The sequence below is a fragment of the Ranitomeya variabilis genome, chromosome 1 (assembly GCF_051348905.1).
Source record: "Ranitomeya variabilis isolate aRanVar5 chromosome 1, aRanVar5.hap1, whole genome shotgun sequence".
In the NCBI taxonomy this organism is placed as follows: Eukaryota; Metazoa; Chordata; class Amphibia; order Anura; family Dendrobatidae; genus Ranitomeya; species Ranitomeya variabilis.
Window position 1 is genome coordinate 250,362,913 of NC_135232.1, and position 15,158 is coordinate 250,378,070.

General features: G+C 42.6%; 1 protein-coding gene across 2 annotated transcripts in view; it reads left to right on the plus strand.

The window, feature by feature from the left end:
- MMP17 (matrix metallopeptidase 17) overlaps positions 1-14,199 on the plus strand; it is a 217,939-nt gene extending 203,740 nt beyond the window's left edge. For both annotated transcript variants that reach the window (XM_077293320.1, XM_077293321.1), the window contains exons 9-10: positions 7,095-7,352; positions 12,970-14,199. In XM_077293320.1, coding sequence (XP_077149435.1) covers positions 7,095-7,352; positions 12,970-13,286 — 575 coding nt within the window. In that variant the 3' untranslated portion in view covers positions 13,287-14,199. The remainder of the gene's footprint in view (positions 1-7,094; positions 7,353-12,969) is intronic.
- Positions 14,200-15,158: the final 959 nt, after the last annotated feature.

The window sequence follows — 15,158 nt, forward strand, 5'->3', positions numbered from 1 at the left end:
ACAGTTAGGTCCATATATATTTGGACAGAGACAACATTTTTCTAATTTTGGTTATAGACATTACCACAATGAATTTTAAACAAAACAATTCAGATGCAGTTGAAGTTCAGACTTTCAGCTTTCATTTGAGGGTATCCACATTAAAATTGGATGAAGGGTTTAGGCATTTCAGCTCCTTAACATGTGCCACCCTGTTTTTAAAGGGACCAAAAGTAATTGGACAATTGACTCCAAGGCTATTTCATGGACAGGTGTGGGCAATAACTTCGTTATGTCATTCTCAATTAAGAAGATAAAAGGCCTGGAGTTGATTTGAGGTATGGTACTTGCATTTGGAAGGTTTTGCTGTGAAGGAAACATGCGGTCAAAGGAGCTCTCCATGCAGGTGAAACAAGCCATCCTTAAGCTGCGAAAACAGAAAAAACCCATCCGAGAAATTGCTACAATATTAGGAGTGGCAAAATCTACAGTTTGGTACATCCTGAGAAAGAAAGAAAGCACTGGTGAACTCTTCAATGCAAAAAGACCTGGGCGCCCACGGAAGACAACAGTGGTGGATGATCGCAGAATAATCTCCATGGTGAAGAGAAACCCCTTCACAACAGCCAACCAAGTGAACAACACTCTCCAGGAGGTCGGCGTATCAATATCCAAATCTACCATAAAGAGAAGACTGCATGAAAGTAAATACAGAGGGTTCACTGCACGGTGCAAGCCACTCATAAGCATCAAGAAGAAAAAGGCTAGACTGGACTTTGCTAAAAAACATCTAAAAAAGCCAGAACAGTTCTGGAAGAACATTCTTTGGACAGATGAAACCAAGATCAACCTCTACCAGAATGATGGAAAGAGAAAAGTATGGCAAAGACGTGGTACAGCTCATGATCCAAAGCATACCACATCATCTGTAAAACATGGCGGAGGCAGTGTGATGGCTTGGACATGCATGGCTGCCAGTGGCACTGGGTCACTAGTGTTTATTGATGATGTGACACAGGACAGAAGCAGCCGAATGAATTCTGAGGTATTCAGAGACATACTGTGTGCTCAGATCCAGCCAAATGCAGCAAAACGGATTGGTCGTCGTTTCATACTACAGATGGACAATGACCCAAAACATAAAGCCAAAGAAACCCAGGAGTTTATTAAAGCAAAGAAGTGGAATATTCCTGAATGGCCAAGTCAGTCACCTGATCTCAACTTAATTGAGCATGCATTTCACTTGTTAAAGACTAAACTTCAGACAGAAAGGCCCACAAACAAACAGCAACTGAAAACCACCGCAGTGAAGGCCTGGCAGAGCATCAAAAAGGAGGAAACACAGCGTCTGGTGATGTTCATGAGTTCAAGGCTTCAGGCAGTCATTGCCAACAAAGGGTTTTCAACCAAGTACTAAAAATGAAAATTTTATTTAAAATTATTTAATCTGTCCAATTACTTTTGGACCCTTTAAAAACAGGGTGGCACATGTTAAGGAACTGAAACTCCTAAACCCTTCATCCAATTTTAATGTGGATACTCTCAAATGAAAGCTGAAAGTCTGAACTTCAGCTGCATCTGAATTGTTTTGTTTAAAATTCATTTTGGTAATGTCTATAACCAAAATGAGAAAAATGTTGTCTCTGTCCAAATATATATGGACCTAACTGTATGTGTATCTGTGTATGTACAGTATATGTATGTACGGTATGTGTGTGAATGTACGGTATATGCATGTGTGTATGTACGATGTGTATGTATGACGGTATATGTATGTGTATCTGTGTGTATGTATGGTACATGTATGTGTTTGCATATACTGTATTTGTATGTATATCTGTGTGTATGTACGGTATATGTGTGTAAGTTTGTACAGTATATGTAGGGCAGATACCAGACATATCGTGGTTATGCAATCTATATATATATATATATATATAATTGTCTAAGGGGTACTTCCGTCTGTTTGTCTGTAACTTCTGTAACGGAAATCCCGCGTCGCTGATCGGTCGCGGCCAGCCGGGCGCGACCAATCAGCGACAAGCTTAGTCCGGCCGTGAATTGGCCCCTCCCTACTCCCCTCCAGTCAGTGCCAGTGTGTCGCCCCATCCTGGACCAACTTTTTACTATTGATGCTGCCTATGCATCAATAGTAAAAAGATATATAATAAAAAATAATAAAAAATTGTGCTATTCTCACCTTCCGACATCCACCGATGAGCGTGATGCTGCCGCCAGCTTCTGTTCCCAGTGATGCATTGCGAAATTACACAGATGACTTAGCGGAGACCGCTAAGTCATCTGGGTAATTTTGCAATGCATCACTGGGAACGGAAGCTGGCGGCAGCATCGCGCACATCGGGACAGCTTCGGTGGACGCCGGAGGGTGAGTATATAACTATTTTTTTTTTTTTTTACAGGGATATGGTGCCCACACTGCTATATACTATGTGGGCTGTGTTATATACTGTGTGGGCTGTGTTATATACTGCGTGGGCTGTGTTATATACTACGTGGGCTGTGCTATATATTACGTGGGCTGTGTTATATGCTGCCTTGCTGTTATATACTACGTGGGCAGTGTTTTATACTGCGTGGGCTGTGTTATATACTACGTGGGCAGTGTTATATACTACATGGGCTGTGCTATATACTACGTGGGCTGTGTTATATACTGCGCGGGCTGTGTTATATACTACGCGGGCTGTGTTATATACTACGTGGCCTGTGTTATATAGTACATGGGCTGTGCTATATATTACGTGGGCTGTGTTATATATTATGTGGGCTGTGTTATATACTGCCTGGCTGCTATATACTACGTGGGCAGTGTTATATACTGCGGGGGCTGTGTTATATACTACTTGGCCTGTGTTATATACTGCGTGGGCTGTGTTATATATTACGTGGGCTGTGCTGTATATTACGTGGGCTGTGCTATATACTACATGGCTGCTATATACTACGTGGCTGTGTTACATGGGCTGTGCTATATACTTTGTGGCTGCTATATACAAAGTGCCTGCTATATACTACATGGCTGTGCTATATACTACGTGGCTGTGCTATATACTACGTGGCTGTATTATATACTACATGGGCTGTGTTATACACTATGTGGCTGTGTTATATACTACGTGGCTGTGCTATATACTACGTGGCTGTGCTAAGCGTGACGTACATACATACATACATACATATTCTAGAATACCCGATGCGTTAGAATCGGGCCACCATCTAGTATCACATAACAACGAGGAGGCGCTTTGCACACTTGCTGTCATGTGCCATCTAGAGTGTCAGCCTTGCTTGTAGTGTTCTATTCACTGACATAGAGGACACTAGTTGCCACTTGGCTGCAAGTCTGACTGCACTGGAACCAGCAGAAATGAATGTGAATGGATATATATATATATATATATATATATATATATATATATATATATATATATACATTTATTTATTTATTTATTTATTTAAAACACAGTGTGTGTGTGTGTATATATATAATCTCCATCTCAGTGAAAAAATCTAAATATATATTTTTTATAGCTGAGGGGACCCTGTGATTGCTAAGTATGCCCTGCTTGCAGGGCAGTAATAATGAGGGCATTCTGACGTTTCTCGGAGCCCGAGGCTCCAGGGTCCCATTGCCAGATTGCAATAATCAAAAGCAGCGTACCGGGCAGGGAGGGGGCCCAGACACAGTTCTTGAACACAGGCCCCAAGCTATTAGTGACTGCCCCTGCCCCCAGCCAGTGGTGTGTCGCTAATAGCGGCACACCATGCAGCTGCTATGGGGCCCGAGTCAGGCCCCATTGCCTGCCCAGTGTCAGTGAAGCTGCAGTGGAGCAGTGGGTGACTGGAGAAATTTATATTCACTGCTCCCCACGCCCATAGTCCCTCCCACCGCTATGCACTGAAGCCGGCTCCCAGAGATGGGTGGGACTATAGGAGTGGAGAGCAGTGAATATTCATTTCACTTTAATAGCGGGCACAGTAGCCTCAGCTGCAGACTTCCTGCTGCTGGGCAATCACATGTGCCCGCTACTAAAGGGAATGAATATTCACTGCTCTGCACGCCCATGAATACGGTATATATCAGTGAGCGAGTCAGTACATGGTGGCCATAATACTGTAGGACTGAATTATAATCTATGGGTGCTTGCATTATATTCTAAGGGGGGCTGAATTTATACTCTATGGAGGACTCTGGGGAGTGTATTATACTCTATGGAGGACTCTGGGGAGTGTATTATACTCTATGGGGAGTGTATTATAGTCTATGGAGGACTATGGGAAGTGTATTATACTCTATGGAGGACTATGGTGAGTGTATTATACTATATGGAGGACTATAGGGAGTGTATTATACTATATGGAGGTCTAGGGGGAGTGTATTATACTAAATGGAGGACCATGGGGAGTCTGTTATCTTACATGGAGGGCTATGGGGAGTCTATTATACTATATAGAGGACTATGGAGAGTGTATTATACTATATGGAGGTCTAGGGGGAGTCTATTATACTATATGGAGGACTATGGTGAGTGTATTATACTATATGGAGGACTATGGCGAGTGTATTATACTATATGGAGGACTAGGGGGAGTACATTATACTATATGGAGGACTATGGGGAGTCTATTATACTATATGGAGGACTATGGTGAGTGTATTATACTATGTGGAGGACTAGGGGGAGTATATTATACTATATGGAAGACTATGGGGGTGCACTATACTATATGGAGGACTATGGGGGTGTATTATACTATATGGAGGACTAGAGGGAGTGCAAAATTCAGGATATTCATCAAGTAATTGGATTGGTTATGCCGGAACAAAAATCATTGTTCTCATCAGCACATCGCCCAGTGAAAACTGCAGATATGCTGCTAAGATGATTTATTTACTAGTGATCATTCTGTCCCCATCATTATTCCTCAGCCAGTGTAAAGAGGCTGGGAAACAAGTGGCGAATGACTTTAATATTGTTGATCACACTCGTTTAGTGGCCTGAAATCAGCGCATGTAGCTACAACCAAAATGTTTCTGTGTCATGTGCAATATGTTAGTATTTGGGGCCCCATTTTAAACTTTTGCCTAGGGCCCCACTTTGCCTAAAACCGGCCCTGGTAAGATGACCTTATATATAGTAGTACTTCGCTGTATCCTAATGAACCAGGACTAGTCCGGTATATTTTGGTCAATATGGCCATGTGAGGGCCTTTTTTTGCGGGACAAGTTGTACTTTTGAATGACGCCATTGGGTTTAACATATCATGTACTGGAAAACGGGGAAAAAAGTTCCAAGTGCGGTGAAATTGCAAAAAAAAAGTACAATTCCACAGTTGTTTTTTGTTTTGTTTTTTACCATGTTCACCAAATGCTAAAACTGACCTGCCATTATGATTTTCCAGGTCATTACGAGTTCATATACACCAAACATGTCTAGGTTATTTTTCATTTAAATGGTGAAAAACAAATCCAAACTTTGGTAAAAAAAAAAAGTCGCCATTTTCCAAGACCTATAGTGTCTCCATTTTTCGTGATTTGGGGCTGAGTGACGGCTTATTTTTTGTGCGTCGAGCTGACGTTTTTATTGATACCATTTTGGTGTAGATATGATCTTTTGATCGTCCGTTATTGCATTTTATTGCAATGTAGTGGCGACCAAAAAAGCGTAATTCAGGTGCATTTAATTTTTTTCTTGTTACAGCGTTTACCAATTGGGTTGATACTTTTTTTATATTGATAGATCGGGTGATTCTGAACACGGCGATACCGAATATGTGTATGTTTGATGTGTATGTGTATGTTTTATTATTTGTTTATTATTTGGAACGTGGCGAAAGGAGGATGATTTGAACTGTTATATTTTTTGATATTTTTAAAAACATTTTTTTTTACTTGTTGCATGCTTCAATAGTCTCCAAGGGAGACTTGAAGCTGCAGTTGTCTGATCGGCTCTGTTACATACAGGCAATGATCAAATCACCTGTATCTAGCAGAAATGCTTGCCTTCTATGAGCGCCGACCACTGGGCGGCCCTCATAGCAATCCGGCAATGACAACCATAGAGGTCTGCTGGAGATCTCTGGTTGTCATGCCAACCCATCATGACCCACGCCGGAGCCCACATCAAAGGGAGGGATTCCGACATGGGCCCAACATCGGAAAAGGGTTAAAGGGAAGCTGTCAGCAGGTTTTTGCTATGTAGTCTGAGAGCAGATAGGGGTAGAAATTTGGATTCCAGCAATATATCACTTTCTGGACTGCTTGGTGTAGTTCTAATAGAATCCCTGTTTTCTCTTTTGTAGATGTAGCAGTGGTCAGAATGTTAAGCCATGAATAACGCCACCCACAGCCCTGATTGGCAGATTCCTGTGTACACTCTGCATTGTCAACAAACAATCAATCAATAGTGGGGGCAGGGTTACAAAGATTAGCCTGACTGCCTTGCACATGAGTTCTAGTCTAGCAGTGATAATCTCCTGCTGATAAAACACTGATTGTATTGAAACTACAGCACACAGTCTAATAAGTGACACATCCCTGGAATCAGGCTCTCCTACCTAACTCATGCTGCTCTCAGATTAAATAGCAAACAGCTGCTGACATTCCCTTTAATACTGCAGAGCATTGCTATGACTGGATAATCGAGCTGTCAATCATTTACAGGGGTGACTGCAGCTACTGAACCCGGATTTGTGTCAGTGAGTAAACGCCTCACCACACTAGTCCTGGTTCGCAAACACACAGCAAGCCGATGTTTATAAGTATGTGTTAATTTTATTTAAATTTCTGCAGTTATATAAAATAATAAAAACTTTACAGGAATATCTTAACAAAGAACTATAAGATCATGGATGCAATTTAACAGCACACGGGACCTGAAAAGTTACCTTTAAAAGTATGCTGCAAACTGTTACTGTAGGTAAGTAGTATAATGGGCAGACCAGATGGCCAAGGTGCTGTCGCATGATCACTGAAATGTATAGCCATGCCATGGCAGATACATACACCAGTCTGAAGGAAGTACATAGAGTTTTATTGTCTTATCTTTTTGAAATGACACCAATTTCCCACCTCCTCTTCCCAACTCTTTTAGGAGATCGTTACTGGGTTTTCAAAGATAATAATGTAGAAGAAGGATATCCCCGACCCATCACAGATTTCGGATTGCCCCTGGGGGGTGTGGATGCTGCCTTTCCTTGGCCTCCCAATGATAAGACATATTTCTTTAAGGACAGCCTCTGCTGGTGTTACAACGAGCGGGAGCACAGAATGGATGATGGCTTCCCTATAGAGACTGCCCTTTGGAAAGGGATCCCCGCTACGCTGGATGATGCAATGGGATGGTCCGATGGTGGGTACAAACAACCTAGTCAAACACCAAGCTATAAAAAATGACTAAATGTGTGTGAAATATCGGCATATCAACTGCTAATGGATGGAAATGAATCTTGCATGCAGTAAAATTTATGTAACCCAACATCATCAGCAGCACTATAGGGGGGCAGATGTCACTGTGTAGACCGACAGACTCCTCTGCCCAATAATAAGACAACAGAATTATAAATGGCTTATTCTCTGTGTTGGGATGAACATCTTTTAAATAATTTGATAGATTTAAAGGTGTTGTCTGGTGGAGGCGCCAATCACTTTAGTATCAGAGCAGTGCCAATGTTGTTACAACCCCACAAACCAGCTGGTATTATTATTATTATTATTATTTATTGTTATAGCGCCATTTATTCCATGGCGCTTTACAAGTGAGGAGGGGTATACATAATAAAAACAAGTACAATAATCTTGAACAATACAAGTCATAACTGGTACAGGAGGAGTGAGGACCCTGCCCGCGAGGGCTCACAATCTACAAGGGATGGGTGAGAATACAGTAGGTGAGGATAGAGCTGATCGTGCAGCGGTTGGTTGATCGGTGGTTACTGCAGGTTGTAGGCTTGTCGGAAGAGGTGGGTCTTCAGATTCTTTTTGAAGGTTTCGATGGTGGGCGAGAGTCTGATGTGTTGTGGTAGAGGGTTCCAGAGTAGGGGTGATACGCGAGAGAAATCTTGTATACGATTGTGGGAAGAGGAGATAAGAGGGGAGTAGAGAAGGAGATCTTGTGAGGATCGGAGGTTGCGTGTAGGAAAGTACCGGGAGATGAGGTCACAGATGTAAGGAGGAGACAGGTTGTGGATGGCTTTGTACGTCATGGTTAGGGTTTTGTACTGGAGTCTCTGGGCAATGGGGAGCCAGTGAAGGGATTGACAGAGGGGAGAGGCCGGAGAATAGCGGGGGGACAGGTGGATTAGTCGGGCAGCAGAGTTTAGAATAGATTGGAGGGGTGCGAGAGTGTTTGAGGGGAGGCCACAGAGCAGGAGGTTGCAGTAGTCAAGACGAGAGATGATGAGGGCATGGACTAGGGTTTTTGCAGATTCTTGGTTGAGGAATGAACGGATTCGTGCAATATTTTTGAGTTGAAGTCGGCAGGAAGTGGAAAGGGCTTGGATATGTGGTTTGAAGGAGAGATCAGCGTCAAGGATAACCCCGAGGCAGCGAGCTTGTGGGACTGGGGAGAGTGGGCAGCCATTTACTGTAATGGATAGGTTCGTTGGGGGTGTCACGTGAGATGGGGGAAAGATGATGAATTCTGTTTTGTCCATGTTAAGTTTCAGAAATTTAGCGGAGAAGAAGGATGAAATAGTGGACAGACATTGAGGGATTCTGGTTAGTAGGGAGGTGATATCTGGTCCAGAGATGTAGATCTGTGTGTCATCAGCATAGAGGTGATACTGAAAGCCATGAGATTCTATGAGCTGTCCCAGGCCAAAGGTGTAAATGGAGAAGAGCAGGGGCCCAAGGACTGAACCTTGTGGGACTCCGACAGAGAGGGGGCGAGGTGAGGAGGTGGTGTGTGAGTGGGAGACGCTGAATGTCCGGTCTGTTAGGTATGATGAGATCCAGGATAGGGCCAAGTCTGGTATAATGCACATGTCCTATTCTAACAGGGACAATGCAGAATGGAGATCTGCCATGCCGGATAACTGTCACATCTTTACCTGGATCTGCTCCAGCGACGCCTACTTCAGTCACCAGACATTCACTCTATGGGTGGCACTGGAAAAGACATTGTAACTAATATCTCAGGACAGCACAGGCACTGACCAACCAGGGTTTAGTCTAGCTGAGATTGTGGTTCCACTCAGCCAATCTAGTTGGTGTGTGTGCTCCCTGCTGTGGCCATTGAGGTACCACACCCTACTTAAACTCCCATCATCCTGCTGAAGTTTCCAGATATTGTGCCTGGAAACTCCCTGGATGCTGGTGTTTGTATTTTGAGTCCTGATATAGACCTGACTTTTACCCCCACTTTGTCTGATTCTGTTATTCTCAATCCTGACCTAGGCCTGTTTTCCTATGTTCTGACTGACCTAATATCTGATCCCGGCTATCCATCCCTCAGACTTCAGTTTGAATTTTTGATTATGTCCTTGTTCTGTCATTCCAGTTGGTAAACTGGACAGCCAAACTACTCTTGCCTCTGGTTTGCTCCTCCAAGCAGCAGCCACTTCATGGAAGGAACCCAGCAGGGACCCTGTATAGGGTTTAAATGGTAAAGGCCATAGTTTCTTCTGGGATCTACCAGATGCAGTAGCTAGTGCCAATTGAGCTAATGGTCTCAGAATAACTTTACAATAATCCTTTTAACTTTCATCTCTGATCACCAGGATAATATTGTCGTAAATTGCACAAAATTTGGGTGGAACCAAAAAATCTTTAATTTTTTAATTATCATGAAATTTTGTTTCTAAACCATAAGACAAATTATAGGGATTGCTACTCATCTGGAGGCAGTACTAAGTAATTTTCCTTTTTTTAGCTTCTATTATCAACTCCATTCAGCAACTACCTCGTAGGGATTGTAACAGACAGGACAGTATGGGATCGCAGATGATTATTTTTGTAAGGTAAAACATTTCCCAGGCTGTTTTTAAACAATGTTTTACCTCAAAGAAACAATCGATCCTATACTGCCCAGGAGCTGTGGTATGATCAGACCATGTTCCTGTACGGTCAGACACGGCCATTACACAGTACATAGCAGGGACACATGTATAAGATTATCTCAATCTCAGCATAGGAACATTTTTAAAACACATCCAAATGTGGAACTTATTATTCCAAGATTTATTGATTAACATGAACTTTGTTCGTGGGCCTGTGGCAGCATGATGGATGCCACACAAACCTTAACACTGTAAAATTTCTTGCATACAGTATAATGGAACCGACATAGCACTTTATAAAGTATAAAGGCTCCCACATAGCCCTCCAATTATAATGCCCCCACATAGCCCTCCATATAGTATAATAGGCCCCAAATGTTAGGGGTCGAGTTCCCGCCTCTGCACAGGGGGAGTCTCGAACCATCTCTGCTGCGGTCTCCCATTTTTCTCCAGCTGCAGTGGAGCCTGCTCAGTGGAGACGTCATTCCCAGCGTCTGGCTCAGCGTGATACTGTGCCGATGGTTACTGCTGCCTTTCCAGGCTCAGCCATTGTAGCCAGTACTGGTCAGGGGCGAGCAGACGTCTCTGGGACTAAGTCCTGTTTTTCCCCTTCTGAGCATGCCCGGGGTAAGACCTCTCATTGGAGGTCGGGGGTCACATGCTCAGGTACTGTGGCAGCTCCCATTGGTCCTCTAGGAAGGTCCTGAAGTTGCAGCAGCTATAAAAGGTTTGCATGGTTGCACTGCCATGTGCTAGTATCAGCTTATGTTATGAGCTTTAGCTACTCAGTGGTCTTGTCTGCTTGTGGTCAGGGTCCGGCTGAAATAAGCCATTAGAATACCGGCACCTCCGGTGAGGAGTTTGTATGGTGAATTCAGGGCTGGCGTAAAGCCATTAGAATTCCGGCTCCACCGGAGATGAGGTGTTTGTGTGCTTGCTACTCCTTGACCACTGATTGCTTTTGCTCTGTTAGGCAGCTGTGTTCCCCTGTGACGCTAACAGAGCACAGCGTTTTCCTTTCTGTTCGACTCTGTGAAGTAACAGAGTTCACTTCTACCACCATATTGTGCCACCATTTGCTAGCAGAAGGTTGGTCTCCTGCACGGTGGACCCCGGGCTGCGAACGCACCAATAATAATATCTAAATATACTCGGTGCGTTCCGCCAGCCCTAACACCATAGTCCTCCATATATCAAACTGCACCCCATAATTCTCCATATAGTATACTGCACCCACTAGTACCCCATACAGTATAATGCACTACCCATAGTCTTCCATGCAGTATAATGCACCCCATAGTCCTCCTTATATTATACTGCACCCCATAATCCTCCATATAGTATACTGCACCTCATACAGTATAATGCACTTCCCATAGTCCTCCATATAGTATAAAGCACCCCATAGTCCTCTTAATATCATAATGCACTAAACATAATTCTTTGCATAGCATCATGCAGCCCATAGTCCTCCATATAGTATAATGCACTCCTCATAGTCCTCCATACAGTATAATGCACCCCATAGTCCTCAATAATGTATAATGCACCCTATAGGCCACCATATAGTATAATGCACTCCCCATTGCCCTCCATATAGTTTAATGCACTCCCCATAGGCCTTCATATAGTATAATGCTCCACATAGTACTCCATACAGTATAATGCACTCCACACAGTCCTCCATATAGTATGATGCATTCCCCATAGACAGCCATATAGTATAATGCACTCCTCATAGTCCTCCATATAGTATTATGGCCACCACAATGTACTGATTTAAAAATATTAAACAATGCTCACCTTTTTTCCCTCCGCTGCTCCAATCTCTGTAGCGAGTGTTCTAATATGTTGCAAATCTTAGCACAGCAGACGACATTTAGTGACATCATCACGCCCGCTGCGCTGAGACGTCAGACGCCATGGAATAGAATGATAGAGGGAACATCATCTGACGCTCACTCTTTCATCATTACTTTCAACTATATCTGAATCTAGGATGCCGATACAGTTGAACGTGCACTGACGGATAGGAGGGCCTGGTGCTGGCGCTGACAATGTTCTTCCCCTGCTCACGGGCCTCATAGCAGCAGCGTGACCTGCTGCCATTGACGGTACGCAACTGGTGTCAACTCCATATTAATGCCTATGGATGTAGAATGGGATGTCATTAAAACTCTTTTAGGTGTATTATGTAGATAGCACAATATTTTTTTGTCCATGTGGATTGTCAGCTTTTCAACCTCACCACAAATGATTATCAGACTCTAAATTAAAATACCTTTAAAGTTTTTGAGTTATATTTTAAATTCTAAAATAAAACCTTACCTGATTCCTCTAACTGTTTACTCTGAAACAGCCTTATATTATTCACCTAACATACTGAGCCACAGATAAGTAGAAAAAGGAACAAAAAATATAGAGCTTTTACACAGAAGCGGTGACCCAATGACCATACGATAGCTCCTCAGAGATTAAAAATGGCGGCTGTAAATTCTACCGCTTTGATTCTGCTACAAAAAGAAATCATCAGGAACATATCTGACTGAAGACATAAGATTTGGCACAATTGCACCAAACACCTAATGCGTTGTGTAGCTAGGCATCACATGCACTATCATGAAAAGGAGCGCGAGGCATATAAAGACTATTTGGTTAGACTTGTCACTTCTCTCCTTCTCATTTTCACTAATGCTGCCTGCCTGCTGACATACTGTAATTTGATAAAACTCCCTTTTGTAATTGAAATCGCTAGCATTTATAACGCAAGTGTTTGATTCTTAATATTGAAGTACGTTAAAGTTTGTGAGTGAGCGGAATTAGGCACCGTAAATATAATAAAAATGCTAAGCAGACATTAGGGGTATGGAAGTGCGTGTTCACCGTACACATAGCTGTATCTGCACAGCTCATTACACTGATGCCATGTGACGGGAGAAATATGGCTAATGATGATGCCTTTCTCCTTAGGTGCAACATATTTCTTCAAAGGAAAAGAATATTGGAAAGTCCTCGACAATAAAATGGAGGCAGAGCAAGGATACCCACAATCCACTGCACGGGACTGGCTTGTATGCAGTGATATGCAGTCAGATGGACCAAGTTCAGAAAGCAGTCGGACTGGTGCCCATTCCAGCCAGGGTCAGAAAGACGAGAACAGAGCAGAGAATGGTTACGAGGTGTGTTCTTGTACGTCCTCAGCAGCGTCCCTCTGGACCAGCTTGTCTATTGACATTTCATTCGTCCTGGTACACCTCTTCACAGCAGCCTTGATCTCATTCTTATGATGCGTAGATCTTAATGGATTCTACCATTAACGTAAAAAGGACTAAGGGGGACGTCAGTGAGACCCTCACAGTGCTACGCCGCTCTACAGGCCAAACATTCCGAGGAGCTTGGAAGTGAAAGATACCAAATTCTCCATGAGAAATGAACTTTATAAGCTAATGCTCTATAAAGTGGTGCTCACATTATTGGAAAGCGTAGGACTTAAAAGCTGGGCAATGTGTGAAAAAGATGGCTTTGGCGCCTCGATAAAAGAAATTTTCATGTAACAGACAGAAGAGTCTATCAAGAAATCTAAGTTCTGCCACAGTCTGTTAGAAGTTAGTGCAGATACCTGCAGTCAAGGTGTCGCTTACATTACGACAATGCATCAGTTTTGCGGTTTATGAAGACTTAAAGGGAAACTATCATCCAAATATATACATAAATATATTTTTTATTATGTTATTTAAAAAATAATAAGATATCATTAAATATGTAACTTTTTGTTTTGTCCACTAATGTTAATTTCTATATATAGGATAGTGTCATTTTCATTGCCTGCAAGCATCACAGCTGCTATTGCTGAGTACATGTGTCTGCTCGTGGTCGATCACAATAGCAACAGTGGCATCTGCAGTCCGTATGAATGTATCACAATCCTTCACATTAAATATTGAGCGCTGTCTACATAACATCTGAATGATATATCACTGAGCTGTCAATAGGATAATCTGGAGACTGATAGATTCCACCCTTTAAGTTTTTCACAAGTGTGGAGGAGCCACTTTTTCACTTTTTGCTGTTTTGTTAGCATTTCGTCTGTAAAGATCCAGTAATTGAGCACTGCCACAAGTGAATTCTGTAAATCTGCTTCTTTGATTTTCTGACGAGCAGTTGTACAATAAAGAGGCACATCTTGTTTACACCATGAAAGAGATAATGAATGTATTATGTTACTACTACAATTCACTTAAGGGTTGAGAAGAATTGAGCTTGATAGGCAAGGTGATTCCAGCAGGGGCGGACTTTTCATTGGTGCAACCTGTGGGGTCGCACAGGGGCCCAAGAGGTAAGGGGGCCAATTTCTACCTTCACAGCAGGTACAATTTTGCATTTTAGGAGCTTTTGGGCTGCAAAGGGGCCAAATATTTTTCTTACACAAGGGCCCATTTCCGTCTGTATCCGCCAGTGGACACCAGGTACATTTAAGTGGTATTCTCAAGTTCTCTAGAGAAGTTCACAGCTCTGTAGTTTTGTTACTTCCTGGTTGCTTGGAGGGAATGTGTTCCTCATTGACTGACAGTTCTGGTGAGTAGCTACATTTTGTTACTACACAGTGGTTTATCAGTGGTGGTTCTGCGTGTACACTGTGACATATAGAGATGTACAGTATATAGAGATATGCATATAGTGATAATCGGAACTATGAACAAGCACACAGTCCAGGAAAGTGAGAATCGTGATTAGGAGACCTGCTCTGAAAACTACCAATGCTCAATGCTGGGAAACAGGAGAATGTGATTATACAGGACTAATAAGAGTCCTACCTGGAACTGAGAGGAAGGTGAGCAGCTACCTGCTGTACAGAAATAAGTGGGACACAGAAATCTTCCTGGGATGTTAGGAGTTAACTACTTACCTGGAATGTACCTACTGCACATGCTTGACCAAGCATTACTGACCAAGTTCTATAGAAATAGCTGTACACTAACAAAGATAAAAGCTTTCATTGCAAGAGTATGAAAGCAAATAGAAAAGGCAAGTAAAAAAACAGTACTGACATTATTCTGATCGCTGGTATAATGCATTATACGAGCGATCAAAGTAATGAAAGTTTAAGTCCCATAGAAAGACACAGTAAAGAAAAGTAAAAAAAAAAGTTTTAAAAAATT